At 40.3% G+C, this 15,631-nt stretch overlaps 1 protein-coding gene across 4 annotated transcripts in view; it reads left to right on the top strand.

Moving 5' to 3' along the window:
- The window catches only part of Lrig2 (leucine-rich repeats and immunoglobulin-like domains 2), a 69,329-nt gene that overhangs the window by 22,441 nt on the left and 31,257 nt on the right, over positions 1-15,631 (top strand). For 3 of the 4 annotated variants that reach the window (XM_006233083.5, NM_001107710.1, XM_039102415.2), the window contains exons 5-9: positions 6,983-7,126; positions 7,255-7,398; positions 7,790-7,933; positions 8,127-8,270; positions 14,687-14,767. In XM_006233083.5, the coding sequence (XP_006233145.1) occupies positions 6,983-7,126; positions 7,255-7,398; positions 7,790-7,933; positions 8,127-8,270; positions 14,687-14,767 (657 nt within the window). The remainder of the gene's footprint in view (positions 1-6,982; positions 7,127-7,254; positions 7,399-7,789; positions 7,934-8,126; positions 8,271-14,686; positions 14,768-15,631) is intronic. The other variant, XM_017590916.3, reaches the window with a different exon arrangement.

Genomic DNA, 15,631 nt, shown 5'->3' with positions numbered 1-15,631 from the left:
TGCAGGTCAGAGGTCAACTGTGTGTAATTGGGTGTTTTCCTTCCATCCTTTTCTTTTCTTTTTTTTCTTCTCTTCTCTTCTCTTCTCTTCTCTTTTCTTTTCTTTCCTTTTTTCAAGACAGGGTTTCTCTGTGTAACCCTGACTGTCTGGAACTCACTCTGTAGACTATGCTGGCCTCAAACTCAAGAGACTCACCTATTTTTGCCATTAAAGGCATGTGACACACCTGGCCAGCCTTTTCTTCTATCTTTAGGAGTGTTTCAGGGATGGAATTCAGGTTGTTAAGCTTGTTTGGCAAGCATTTTTACTTGCTAAGCCATCTTGTCAGCCCAAGATTTAGTTTGAGAGTTTTTCCATTTTAGTACTGGGAATCACATATAGGATCTAGTGATGCTCAGCAGTGTCTGTGCTGTGAGCTACATCTCCAGTCCTAGTCAGCTATTCTGTGAAAAGTAAAGAGGACTGATGTGCTGCTGGTTGTTGACCACTGGGTTACCCTGTGTGTTGGTGATGATAGTTAGCATGTGGGCTAGTTCTAAAGTCTAGTCATCCTATATTGTAACATCCTAAGTGAAATGGGAGCCATGCTTTTGTCCTTCCTTGGTTTTTTCTTTTCTCCCTCCTTCCTTCCTTCCTTCCTTCCTTCCTTCCTTCCTTCCTTCCTTCCTCCTTCCTTCCTCCCTCCCTGTCTGTCTGTCTGTCTGTCTGTCTGTCTGTCTGTCTTGTTTGTTTTGAGACAGGGCTTCCCTCTGTAGTCCTGGCTGGTGTGAAACTCACAATATAGACTAGCCTGGCCCCAAATTCATAGAGAACCACCTGCCTCTATCTTCCAAGTCAGCATTGGCATTAGATTTAAGTATGTTCTCTACAAAGTCCCGCCTTCCGCTCATTTTTCAATGCTAGAGTCCAAACCTAGGACCTTACTATATCCTAGATAAGCACTCCATCACTGAGCTATACCTCCAACTCTAACATAATTAATTTTGTAGGTGAAGGGAGAAAGCAATTAAATGATGTGTGAAATAAAATAGCAATTAAGAGGCTGAGGAGAGGGCTGGAGAGATGGCTCAGCGGTTAAGAGCATTGACTGCTCTTCCAGAGGTCCTGAGTTCAAATCCCAGCAACCACATGGTGGCTCATAACCATCTGTAATGGGATCTGATGCCCTCTTCTGGTGTGTCTGAAGACAGTGACAGTATACTCACATAAAATAAATAAATAAATAAATCTTTAAAAAAAGAGGCTGAGGAGAAACAAAATTATAGAAGAAAACTTCCCTAACCTAAAGAAAGAGATGCCCATAAACATACAAGACACATATAGAACTCCAAATAGATTGGACCAGAAAAGAAATTCCTCCTGTCACATAATAGTCAAAACACTAAATACACAAAACAAAGAATATTAAAAGCAGTAAGGGAAAAAGGTCAAGTAACTATGTATAAAGGCAGACCTATTAGAATTATACCAGACTTCTCACCAGAGAATATGAAAGCCAGAAGATCCTGGGCAGATGTCATATAGACCCTAAGAGAACACATGCCAGCCCAGGTTACTGTATCCAGCAAAACTCTCAATGAGCATAGATGGTGAAACCCATATATTATGACAAAACTAAATTTGCACGATATATTTCTACAAATCCAGCCTTACAAAGGATAATAGATGGAAAACTCCAACACAAGGAGGGAAACTACACCCTAGAAAAAGCAAGAAAGTAATCTCTTTGCAATGAAACCAAAAGAAGAGAGACACACAAACATAATTCCACCTCTAACAATGAAAATAACAGAAAGCAATGATCACTCTTCCTTAATAACTCTTAACATCAGTGGACTCAATTCCCCAATAAAAAGATGGAGACTAACAGACTGGATATGTAAAGAGGACACAGTATTTTGCTGCATACAAGAAACATACCTCAGAGGCAAAGACAGACACTACCTCAGAGTAAAAGGCTAGAAAACAACTTTCCAAGCAAATGGTCTGAAGAAACAAGCTGGAGTAGCCATTCTAATAGCGAATAAAGTTGACTTTCAACCAAAAGTCATCAAAAAAGATAAGGAAGGACACTTCCTACCCATCAAAGGAAAAATTCACCAAGATGAACTCTCAATCCTAAATATCTATGCTCCAAATGCAAGAGCACCTATATTCATAAACTTTAAATTAAAGCTTAAATCGCACATTGCACCTCACACAATAATTGTAGGAAATTTCAACCCCCCACTCTCATCAATGGACAGATCATGAAAACAGAAATTAAGCAGAGACATAGAGAAACTAACAGAAGTTTTGAACCAAATGGACTTAACAGATATTTATAGAACATTTCATCCTAAAACAAAAGGATACACCTTATTATCAGCACCTCATGGTACCTTCTCCAAAATTGACCATATAGGCCTCAGCAGACACAGGAAGATAGAAATAATCCCATGCATCCTATCAGATCACCACAGACAAGGCTGGTCTTCAATAACAACAAAAAATGACAGAAAGCCCACATATGCATGGAAGTTGAACAGTGCTCTACTCAATGATAACTTGGCTAAGGAAGAAATAAACAAAGAAATTAAAGACTTCTTAGAATGCAATGAAGGCACAACATACCCAAACTTATGGGACACAATGAAAGCTGTGCTAAGAGGAAAATTCATAGCTCAGAGTGCCTGCAGAAAGAAACAGGAGAGAGCATATATCAGCAGCTTGACAGCACACCTAAAAGCTCTAGAACAAAAAGAAGCAAATACACCCAAGAGGAGTAAAAGGCAGGAAATAATCAAACTCAGGGATGAAATCAATCAATCAAGTAGAAACAGAAAGGACTATATAAAGAATCAACAAAATCAGGAGCTGGTTTCTTGAGAAACTCAACAAGATAGATAAACCCTTAACCAGACTAACCAGAGGGCACAGAGAATGTATCTAAATTAACAAAATCAGAAATGAAAAGGGAGACATAACAACAGAATCTGAGGAAATTCAAAAAATCATCAGATCTTACTGGAAAAGCCTATATTCAACAAAAGTGGAAAATCTGGAGGAAATGGACAATTTTCTGGACAAATACCAGCTACCAAAGTTAAATCAGGAATAGATAAACCATCTAAACAACCCCATAACTCCTAAAGAAATAGAAGCAGTTATTAAGTCTCCCAACCAAAAAGAGCCCCGGACCAGATGGGTTTAGAGCAGAATTCTATCAGACCGTCATAGAAGACTTCATACCAATACTGTCCAAACTATTCCACAAAATATAAACAGGAGGAACACTACCTAATTCCTTTTATGAAGCCACAATTTTGCTTATACCTAAACCACACAAAGGCCCAACAAAGAAAGAGAACTTCAGACCAATTTCCCTTATGAATATTAACGCAAAAATACTCAATAAAATTCTTGCAAACCAAATTCGAGAACACATCAAAACGATCATCTATCATCATCAAGTAGGCTTCATCCCATGGGTGCAGGGATGGTTTGACATATGGAAATCCATCAATGCAATCCACTTTATAAACAAACTCAAAGGAAAAAAACCACATGATCATCTCATTAGATGCTGAGAAAGCATTTGACAAAATTCAACACCCCTTCATGATAAAAGTCCTGGGAAGATCAGGAATTCAAGGCCCATATCTAAATATAGTAAAAGCAATATACAGCAAACCAGTAGCTAACATTAAGCTAAACGAAGAAAAACTTGAAGCAATCCCACTAAAATCAGGGACTAGACAAGACTGCTCATTCTCTCGCAACCTATTGAATATAGTACTCAAAGTCCTAGCCAGAGCAATCAGACAACAAAAGGAGGTCAAAGGGATACAAATTGGAAAGGAAGAAGTCAAAGTATCACTATTTGCAGATAATATGATAATATACTTAAGTGACCCCAAAAGTTCCACCAGAGAACTACTAAGCCTGATAAACAACTTCAGCAAAGTGACTGGGTATAAAATTAACTCAAACAAATCAGTAGCCTTCCTCTACTCAAAGGGTAAACAGGCTGAGATAGAAATTAGGGAAATGATACCCTTCATAATAGTCCCAAATAATATAAAATACCTTGGTGTGACTTTAACCAAGCAAGTGAAAGATCTGTATGATAAGAACTTCAAGTCTCTAAAGAAAGAAATTGAAGATCTCAGAAGATGGAAAGACCTCCCATGCGCATGGGTTGGCAGGATTACTATAGTAAAAATGGCCATTTTGCCAAGAGCAATCCACAGATTCAATGCAATACTCATCCAAATTCCAACACAATTCTTCATAGTGTTGGGAAGAACAATTTGCAAATTCATCTGGAATAACAGAAAACCTAGGATAGCGAAAACCATTCTAAACAATAAAAGAACTTCTGGGGGAATCACCATCCCTGACCTCAAGCTGTATTACAGAGCAATAGTGATAAAAACTGTATGGTATTGGTACAGAGACAGGCAGGTAGATCAGTGGAATAGAATTGAAGACCCAGAAATGAACCCACATACCTATGATCACTAATGGAAAAAAGATAACATTTTCAACAAATGGTGCTGGTTCAACTGGAGGTCAGCATTTAGAAGAATACAGATCAATCCATTCTTATCGCCCGGTACAAAGCGTAAGTTCAAGTGGATCAAGGACCTCCACATCAAACCAGATATACTCAAACTAATAGAGGAAAAAGTGGGGAATAGTCTCTATCACATGGGCACTGGGGAAAATTTCTTGAGCAAAACACCAATGGCTTATGCTCTAAGATCAAGAATCGACAAATGGGACCTCATAAAACTGCAAAGCTTCTGTAAGGCAAAGAACACTGTCATTAGGACAAAATGGTAACCATTTTGAAAAGATCTTTACCAATCCTATATCTGATAGAGGGCTAATATCCAAAATATACAAAGAACTCCAGAAGTTAGTCTCCAGAGAGCCAAATAACCTTATTAAAAAATGGGGGACAGGGCTAAACAAAGAATTCACAGCTGAGGAATATCGAATGGCTGAGAAGTACCTAAAGAAATGCTCAAACTCCTTAGTCATCAGGGAAATGCAAATCAAAACAATCCTGAGACTCTTCCTCACACCAGTGAGAATGGCTAAGATAAAAAATTCAAGTGACAACAGATGCTGGCAAGAATGTGGAGAAAGAGGAACACTCCTCCATTGTTGGTGGGACTGCAAACTGTACAACCACTCTGGAAATCAGTCTGGAGGTTCCTCGGAAAATTGAATGTTGCACTACCTGAGGACCCAGCTATACCTCTCTTGGTCATATACCCAAAAGATGCCCCAACATATAACAAAGACACGTGCTCCACTATGTACATAGCAGCCTTATTTATAATAGCCAGAAACTGGAAAGAACCCAGATGCCCTTCAACAGAGGAATGGATTCAAAAAATGTGGTATATCTACACGATTGATTACTACTCAGCCATCAAAAATAATGATTTCATGAAATTCGTAGGCAAATGGATTGAACTAGAAAATATCATCCTGGGTGAGGTAACCCAATCACAGAAAAACACATATGATATGTACTCACTGTTAAGTAGATATTAGCCCAAAACCTCCAGTTACCCAAGATACAATCCACAGACCACATGAAGCTCAAGAAGGAGAATGACCAAAGTGTAAATTCTTCACTCCTTCTTAAAAGGGGGAACAAAAATGTTCATAGGAGGGGATATGTAGGCAAAGTTTAGAGCAGAGACTGAAGGAATGGCCATTCAGAGACTGCCCCACATGTGCCCCCCCACCACAGCCACCAAGACTGGATAAGATTGGCGAAGCTAAGAAGTGCATGGTGGCAGGAACTGGATATAGATGTCTCCTGAGAGACTCAGCTAAATCATGTCAAATACAGAGGTGAATGCTAGCAGCAAACCACTGAACTGAGAACAGGATCCCTGTTGGAGGAATTAGAGAAAGGATTGAAAGAGCTGAAGGGGCTTGCAACCCCATAAGAACAACAATGCCAATGAACCAGAGCTCCCAGGGACTAAACCACTACTCAAAGACTATACATGGACTGACCCAGGGCTCCAACTGTAGCAGAGGATGGCCTTGTTGGGCACCAATAGAAGGAGAAGCCTTTGGTCCTGCCAAGGTTGGACCCCCAGTGTAAGGGAATGTCAGGAGGGTGGGAAGGGGGGGTTGATGGGGAGGGGAGCACCCTTATAGAAGAAGGGGAGAGGGATGAGATAGGGGGCTTATGTCTGGGCAATCGGGAAAGGGAATAATATTTGAAATGTAAATAAAAAAAATCCGGGTTGGGGATTTAGCTCAGTGGTAGAGCGCTTGCCTAGGAAGCACAAGGCCCTGGGTTCGGTCCCCAGCTCCGGAAAAAAAAAAAAAAAAAAAAAACAGGCTAAGGAGATTGCTCAGTAGATACAAGTGCTCTGCAAGCACAAGGGCTTGAGTTCAAATCCCATATATCTATCTGAAAATTAAGGCATGTCTGTATATGTCTGTAACTCCAGCATTGGGAGTAATGAGAGGCAGATCCTGAGAGTTCAGTGGCTAGCCAGCCTATCCAAAATGGAGAACTTAATGGTTCTCTGAGAGTCTGAGCTTTTGGTTCCACGAGAAGTCCTGTCTCAAAATGTATGAGTCTGAGAATGATAGAAGCAAAGTTTGGTTATACCTTTTCCTTTCTCTATCTTGCTCTAGCCTCTGCACCCGCACACACACACACACACACACACACACACACACACACACAAGTATCAGTTAAGATTTTTGTGTTCTGGTTCATAAGCATGATTGAGTATTTGTGCCTTCACATCACATGTGCTTCCCAGGAACCTCGTTACTTACAACCTTGGCAAATATGATTTTGCCCGATGGTAAACAAAAGCCTGACTTGGGGTGGGCACTGGAAATAGCAGTTAAAGGATTTGTCAATGTGCACAGCTATGTGATAGTTGGAGCTGGGGTTGGGCCTGGGTGTTACCACTGTTTCTTTTCTTGTGCCGTCATCTTGTCCTTGCAGGAATTTGAGTAATAACAGGATAACCACCTTGGAGGCTGGCTGCTTCGACAACTTGTCAGGTTCTTTGTTAGTGGTAAAGTTGAACCGGAACCGAATTAGCATGATTCCACCTAAAGTCTTCAAGCTGCCTCATCTCCAGTTCTTGTGAGTAACAAAACTGATGGATTATAGGAAGACAAGTTTTCCACTACAACAGTTTTTCTTTTCAATTACTGTAAGAGTAACTCAGACAATTTTCTAACTGTAAAGTTTTTTTTGTTTGTTCGTTTAAGGGAACTGAAAAGAAACCGGATTAAAATTGTAGAAGGCCTTACCTTCCAAGGACTTGATTCCTTACGCTCATTGAAAATGCAGCGGAATGGAATTAGCAAACTCAAAGATGGAGCGTTTTTTGGCTTGAATAATATGGAAGAATTGTAAGTATTAGAATAGGGGACAGTTGTGAGGACTCTTTCTGCCTTCTGGATTGAACCCCAGGCCTTACACATGCCACACCCCTTGCTGTCATACAGACTTTAAATTTTTTTTAGTTTACTGGAATTTTTGTTGTCATTCATAAGCTTTCAATATAAAAATAAATTGTATTCATATTGCTTTGACTCTAAATTAGCAGACTTTATCTGGATTGGGAATGATGTACCACTTAGTCTGTTGGTTTTATAGATACTTAGTCGCTTTAGAGCTTAGGTTTGCTGGGTCACTGGAGTTCAACAAAGGTGTCTGTCTGCCAGTTTAAAGGAGATTGGCAGCTGTGCTTGTGTCGCATGCCTTGTGTTGAGTTACTTGCTTCTCTCTATACCCATGCAGAGAGCTGGAGCATAATAACCTCACAGGAGTGCACAAGGGGTGGCTGTATGGCTTGCGGATGTTACAGCAGCTGTACGTGAGCCAGAATGCTATTGAAAAGATCAGCCCGGATGCGTGGGAGTTCTGCCAGAGGCTGTCTGCACTGTAAGTGTCGCGCTGCTTCAGGGGAGAGGTGGGACCAGGCAGATGGGTCAGCTGTTCTCATGGTAGTCGTGAGTCTGGCATCCCTAGCTCCTCAGTTTTTGTTGGGAAACTAAGCGTAGCATGGCAGTGGAGTAAAATTCATAGATTGGGCTAATATAATAATCCCTGACTTTCAGTGTTTCTTGTCTTTTAGGGATTTGTCCTATAACCAGCTAACCCGCCTTGATGAATCTGCCTTTGTGGGTCTGAGTTTACTGGAGAGATTGAATTTAGGGGACAATAGAGTCACTCACATTGCTGATGGTGTATTTAGGTTTCTTTCCAATCTTCAGACATTGTAAGTTTTGTTTTGTTTGATTTTTAATCTCTTTTAGAAAGAAACTAAGCAAATGAGTGAAAATAATCAATATGAAAATGGACATGTGCCAGTATTTTGTGCTTCTTTTGTTCTCTATCCCATAAATAAATTTTAGAGCAGGTTATACTTTATTCTGAGTTAAGTGTCATAACAGCAAAGACTCTCCCTGTCAGTTGGCAGTGTCAGAATGCTGTCACCTGTTTGTTCTCATGACAGATAGTGTCCCACAACTACTGGTTTTCGTCTGGGAGGATGCAGTTACAGTGGTAGCAGTTCTGTTTGCTGGTAGTAGCTTGCTGCACAACCTTGGTGGTTTTTTGTTTTTGTTTTTTTTTTTTTTTTGTAATATTTGAGTCTTTGGGGATAATGCTAGGGATTAAAACCTCAGCATATCAGGCCAGCATCTTACCACCAACCTACATCTTCATGACTTTGCCCAAAAGAAACTAACTCCTTTTTAATTTTTTTTTTTGAGATAATATTTCAACATGTAGCTTAGGTTGGACTTGAACTCTTCGTTCTGCCTTCAAGGTGCAGGGATTATAGGCATGTACTACCATGCCTCACTAAATTCTCTCTCTCTCTCTCTCTCTCTCTCTCTCCTCCCCCCCTCTCTTTTGTGTATATGTGTTGATTTCAGCATTCTATTTATGACTAAGTATTGAATACTCATTCTCCTCACCTTGGCCAGTTATGAGTCTCTTCAGCTGGCCCACTCAAGAAAAGAGCTTTTCTAATCAAAGCTGACAATTATAGTCTGTATAGCTATAGATTTGTCTATATAGTCATATATAGTCATGTAGACAAATATATATTCATAAATAATTATTTAGATGTCAAATATTGGGCACATTGTGTCCATTAGGAAAACATAGCAGTCTCTTCCCCAGCCATGGACCATGTTTGTGGATCAGGCCTCAAATCCAATCACAACGTAGTTGGTAACAGTCTTGTTGATGTTAATACCAATGGGCACATCTTGCCTTATACGTCAGCAGTGTTGCACACAGGGTCTATTTCTGTGAAGAGACACCATGACCGAGGCAACTTTTATAAAGGAAAGCATTTAATTGGGTGCTTGCTTGCAGTTTCCGAGGATTAGTCTGTGAACATCATGGCAGGGAGCGTGGCAGCAGGCTGGCATTACACCGGAGCAGTAGCTGAACGCTTACATGTGATCCTTAGGGAGCAGACAGAAAGACTGGGCCTGGTATGGACTTTGAAACCTTAAAGCCTACCCCCAAGTGACACACCTCCTCCAACAAAGCCACACCCCCTCTAGCAAGGACACATCCAATTCTTCTAAAACAGTTCCACTAACTGGAGCTCAAATATTCAAACTGGAGCTAATGGGGGCCAGTGTCATTCAAACCACCACATTCCACCCCCTGGCCTCTTAGTGCTGGGAGCCTGTGAATGGGTTGAAGTGGGACTCAGTGTTACACATAGGTCAAAAGATTGATTATCTCCTGCCTTTTAACTCTTTCTTAACATTTTGTGCTAAAAACTTAACTATTACTTGTGCTTTAAATAAGTGCTAATATCTGGCGATTAACACATGCTGTATAGAAGTGGGGAACTAGGGGTTGGGGATTTAGCTCAGTGGTAGAGCGCTTGCCTAGGAAGCGCAAGGCCCTGGGTTCGGTCCCCAGCTCCGAAAAAAAGAACCAAAAAAAAAAAGAAAAAAAAAGAAAAAAAAAAAAGAAGTGGGGAACTAGGTAAAGGGTTTATCTTCTTTTTTCTGCCAGGCAGGCAGGAGCCCTTCACTGTCCAGACTGATTAACTCTTTGTGAACCAGAGAGGGAGGAAGGAAAGGAAAGGAATTAAGATCCTTTACACTGGCAGATATGCACAGACACACATATATTCATACCCCCACACTCTGGTTGGGCCCAACCATCTGTCTCAACAACTCTACAAGTATTCATGCATGCCTGCTTACATACACATATACCTATATATGTACATATAAACAAACAGACATTATACATACATACATTTGAATGAATGGATGGATGGATGGATGGGGCAGAGCTCCTCAAGTCACCACATCATCTTTATTTTTTTCCTCTGGCCTTTTTATATAAAAGTTCTTGGTCTTCTTAGAAAATTACCTCATAGATAAAATGTTACACAAAAGGGGAGTTGTAAAAAGATGTTGATATTAAGTTTAAGGTAGCATTTCATTCTATAAGCTCATTATAAGTTCAAAGCAACAGTGTCACATGGCCATGTCTTATAGTACACACCTGTGGCTTCATCCTTAGATCTGAATGATTTTTCCTTGAACACAAGTTTGTTCTAAGCCTATTTCTCTTTTTAGTGTAATTATGAAAGCTCATTTCTTATTATGTAGCCTTTAGTTAGTCTTATGAGGAATGCATACATTCTGTTCTTTTTTTTTTTTTAAGATTTATTTATTTGGTGTGAGTACACTGTAGCTGTTTTCAGACACACCAGAAGAGGGCATCTGATCCCATTATAGATGATTGTTAACCACCATGTGGTTGCTGGGAATTGAACTCAGGACCTTTGGAAGAGCAGTCAGTGCTCTTAACTGCTGAACCATCTCTCCAGCCTGGATATTCTGTTATTGATTCTAACTTTATTACATCTTTCTGGCATGACCATCTCTTATAACACTCTTCCTAAAATTACATGAATCAAATCAGGAATTCTACAAAATCATTGATTCATCTAAACAGTATTAATTCATGAAAGTTCATCTTTACGTTGATCTGCAGGAAATCTGTTCAATAGGGTAGGCTAATGCCCAGGGATTATTATGCTAATTTAATAGTGATAAGAAAGGCATATCAGCTGCAGGAAGAAATCCTGAGGTGAAGTCTCTTTGGAACCTTGCCTCATAGAGCTCACCCATCTTAGTCCATGCAAAAAGATAGGATACCTCCAAGAAGGCCACCTGCTAGATTTAGCCTTTCCTAGATGTCTCCTGACACCATAGGCTTGTAGCCCAATCATAATGCAAAATGCATTCAGTCCATAGTCTTTCACAGTGTCAACACTATTTAAAAGTCCAAAGTCTCTTCTGAGACTCAAGTCTTCGAACTGTAACCCCTGTAAAATCAAAAAGCAGATCACATATTTCCAACATACAGTGACATAGAATATATATTCCTATTTCAAAAGGGAGAGAAGGGAGCATAGTGAGGTAATACTAGACCAAAGCAAGACCAAAACCCAGGAGGGTGAACTCCAAATTCTGCATCTCTATGCCCAGTGTCAAAGGGCTTGTTAGATGCCTTTTTATATCCCATTTCTTCCAGCTTTGTTGACTGAAACACAGTTCTCTCTTTTGGGCTGGTTCCACATCCTTTCTGTAGCTTTCCTTGACAGGTATCTCAAGGTTCTGCCATCTCCAGTTTCCAATTACGTTGTGGGGTTTCCAATGTAATCCAAGTTTCACTTCCATGGCTTCATACAGTGACTTCTTTGGGCCATGCAGGGGCTCTTCTGCCACACACCTCGTCTCTGTGGCTTTCTTTAACTGTTGAAGCAGATTCTACAATCCTTTTACTGTACCCTTGATCAAGACAAAGCTGTGTGGCCAAAAGTGCCAAGTTGTACTGCCTGCTTGGGTTGATGCCTGCTCCCCTGTGTGAGTGTCATTTGCATAAGCTTTGGCTTGTTGGTGGTTGTAATGGGACTTTTCTCGGATCTGCCAGCAATATAAATAATGACATAGATAGAATCTTTTTAATATTTTAAAGCTTAAGCCCTTAGCTAGGGCAATCTTCCAGCCAGCTGCCTAAACTTAACCAGACCAATTAGCCTACCACCTTCTATGTGACTAGGTCTGTACCTTTGTGCTTAATGTTTATCCTGTTCTCTCTATGTCTACCAGTGAATCCTCTTTCTTTCTGATTTCTTCTTTCAGAGACCCTCTCTGCAAGGATGTTCTAGCTTTCATTTCCTGATCAGCTATTGGCTGTCAGTTCTTTATTAAAGCCAGTCAGCAAGTAAGGAAGGTGAATGTTTACAGGCTATGAGGCCTGTGATGGGCCATGGGAATAACAGTACCAAGATCTGCCAGTACTCAGCTCTCTGCTGGTTTGGCAATCAGCAACTGAATATACAGAGACAACCTTCACCGAATAGGCAGAGGTTACCCCAACACTTTGCTTTTTACAAGTTTCAAGGTTATCTGGTTGGGTCTTGCCCTGAGGTACCATTCCCTTCATTCCATTTAGCATTAGACTTTTTTTTGTAAAGAAACTTACCATCTCTGTGAGCACAAGGCTTGGTACCAACATTCCTTGCCTGGTGCTGTTATTACTCCAAACTGTACATTTTACATTTCTTTTTGCCCTGTTGGCCCCTTTTATTCTAGATCTGTGTAACAGTGATAACTGCATAACACAGTGCTAAGCTGCCTTGACATCTCTGCCAACAGCACTAGTCTAGACTGCTTCAATTTAGTCTCTGGCAGATTTTTTTGGACTAAGGGCAGAAAACAAGTACATTCTTTGCCAAAATATCACAAGAATGGGCTCTAATATTCTTCCCTTCTGAAACCTTTTGAGCTGGGCCTCCATAGCCACATTTCTTTCAGCACTGTACTGTCTTCCATGTCCTACTAGGATGGTCCAATTAAGCCCTACTTACAGCATTCAACGTCTTTCTTTATCCAGAGGCCCAAAGTTTTCTATATATCTCTAAGCAACTGTATGGTCAGACCTGTCCCAGCAGTACCCTAGTCTCTGATAGCAACTTCTCTCTAGGTTCTACTTCTATGATGAAACACTATGAGCAAGGCGACTATAGAAGCAAGACTTACTTACTTGGAGGCTTGCTTATAGTTTCAGAGGGTTTTTGTCCATGACCATCTTGGCAGCGACTGTGTAGGCAGCAGATAGGCAGGTGTGGCACTGGAGTAGTAATTGGGAGCTTACATTGAACCACAAGATGGAGTCAGAGAGAACAAGACTGGGCTTGTTGATGGCTTTTGAAACCCATCCCCAGTATCAAACCTCCTCAGACAAAACCATACCCCCTAATCCTTTCCAAAATAACTGAGAATCAGTTACTCAAGCATATGAGGTCATGGGGGCCATTCTCCTTCAAACCACAGCACACACATGCATATAAGAACACACACACCTGGCCTTAAATTGGGAGAGATCTACCTACTTCTGCCTCCAGAATGCCTGGAGTTAAAGGTATGGTTATTTTTACGTGTGTGTGTGTGTGTGTGTGTGTGTGTGTGTGTGTGTGTGTGTGCGCGCGCGCGTGCATGCTTGCTTGTATGTATGTCTCTCGACAAGGTCCTGCTGTGTTACCCAGGCTGGCTTTGAACTCTCCATCTTCCTGTCTTAGTCTCCTGAGTCCTGGGATTATAGGCATAAGCCACCATGCCTCTTTTGATGAATAATTTGCAGGAGGGGGAATGTCTGAAGAATTGATGGTAAAATAAAATGAGCTATATTAGTGTTTTACTTGAAGGCTAAGCAAGAAGAAACCTCTCTTGGCATCCACATTTTATATAATCTTATAAATCAGAAAGTGTGTGCCTTAGTTTAGTATGAGATAGCTTTAGGAAGTAAAAGTGATTAACTACTTCTAATATAACTGGTTTCATCAGCACCTGATATATACGAGTGTACTTTCTCTAAGAATGGAATAGTTTTTGAAGAAAATAGTTTATAAGAATAGAATAGTTTTTAAAGAAAACACAGTGAGAGGCGGGAGAGTTGGCTTGGTGGTTAAGAGCACTGACTGCTCTTCCAGAGGTCCTGAGTTCAATTCCCAGCAACCACATGGTGGCTCACAACCATCTGTAATGGGATCTGATGATGTGTGATCACATCTGTGATGTGTCTGAAAAGAGCTGTGCTCATATACATAAAATAAATAGTTCTTTAAAAAAAAGAAAAGAAACACAGTGAACACTCTAGCAGGTAGTCATATAATTTTTTGCTTCCCAAGGGGAATTCTTTTTTCTTTTCTTTCTTTTTTTTTTTTTTCTTTTTTGGAGCTGGGGACCGAACCCCGGGCCTTGTGCTTCCTAGGCAAACGCTCTACCACTGAGCTATCTATTTTTGAGGCAGGGTCTCTCTATGAAGTTCTGACTGTCATGGAACTCACTCTGTAGATCAGGCTGCTTTGAACTCACGTGGTTCCGCCTGCCACTGCCTCCAGCAGTTGAGTACTGGGACTAAAATGTGCACTGCCATGCCCTGTGCTTAGTTAATTTATTAATTTTTCTGTGTTTATCACAAATATTTCTTTAAAAAGAAGGACTGAATCTTCATTACAAATGACTGTTAAAATAAGGATTGAACTTAGCATGTCCATTTATGTTGCTGTATTAGGATGCTGCCTAGTGGTGTGCTGGTCATATGGGCTAACAGTCTTTTTCTCCCTGACACTTTCAGAGATTTGAGAAACAATGAAATTTCATGGGCCATAGAAGATGCTAGTGAAGTCTTTTCAGGTCTCAAAAGTCTCACTAAATTGTATGTATCTGTGATGTTTATATATCTAATGTCTTTTCAAGGAGCAGTTTTAAATGTTACTGCATAATGTTTATTTTATATAGCCAGAAAGTCTGAGCCTTCTAAAAAGAAAGTTTTGTTTGTTTGTCAAATAGATTGTTCTTTGGTACTTTTTTGTTTATAAAGTATCCCTATGGAAATTTGTTTTTTATTTCTTAATTAGTTTCAGATTAGCATTGTAAGAGATGGGTCTCATTACGCATGCTCATACATGTTTATTACTCTTTGTCACATTCATTCCCCTTTCCTGCAGTCCTCTTCCCACTTCCTCCCTGCTGCAGGTGATTCCCCTTTTATATCCAGGTAGTCCCTTCTGCTTCTTGATAACATATGCACCATTCTCTATGGGTCTCTTGCTTCCCCTCAGGATCCCTTTTCTAGTTTCATGACTTACAAACATACACACATATATACACACATATGAAATTCTAAATCTAGGTTCTGCATGTGAAAGAAAATGGTTGTATCCATTTTCTTGTAAATGCTATAACTTAATTTTTCCTTATGGCTGCATACAATTCTTTTGCATATATGTGTTACCTTTGTCTGTTAGAATGAACATCTAGGCTGGTCCCGTTTCTTGGCTGTTGGGAGAAGTGCAGCACGGTGATGCACGTGTCCCTGTGGCATATGGCCTTAGGTATATATCTACCAGTGGCGTGGCTGGACCATATGATAGTTCTATTTTCAGGTTTTGGAGGAACCTCCATACCGATTTCCATAGTGATACTACAAGTTTCCATTCTCAGTCTTGTGGGATAAATAAGTTACTGACTAGAGTTTCCATTCAAGTAAGAGCAGTGCTCCAAGAAGACATAGTAGAAT

This window comes from Rattus norvegicus, chromosome 2, assembly GCF_036323735.1.
Source record: "Rattus norvegicus strain BN/NHsdMcwi chromosome 2, GRCr8, whole genome shotgun sequence".
Classification (NCBI taxonomy): Eukaryota; Metazoa; Chordata; class Mammalia; order Rodentia; family Muridae; genus Rattus; species Rattus norvegicus.
This window is presented reverse-complemented; position numbering and strand designations above follow the sequence as displayed.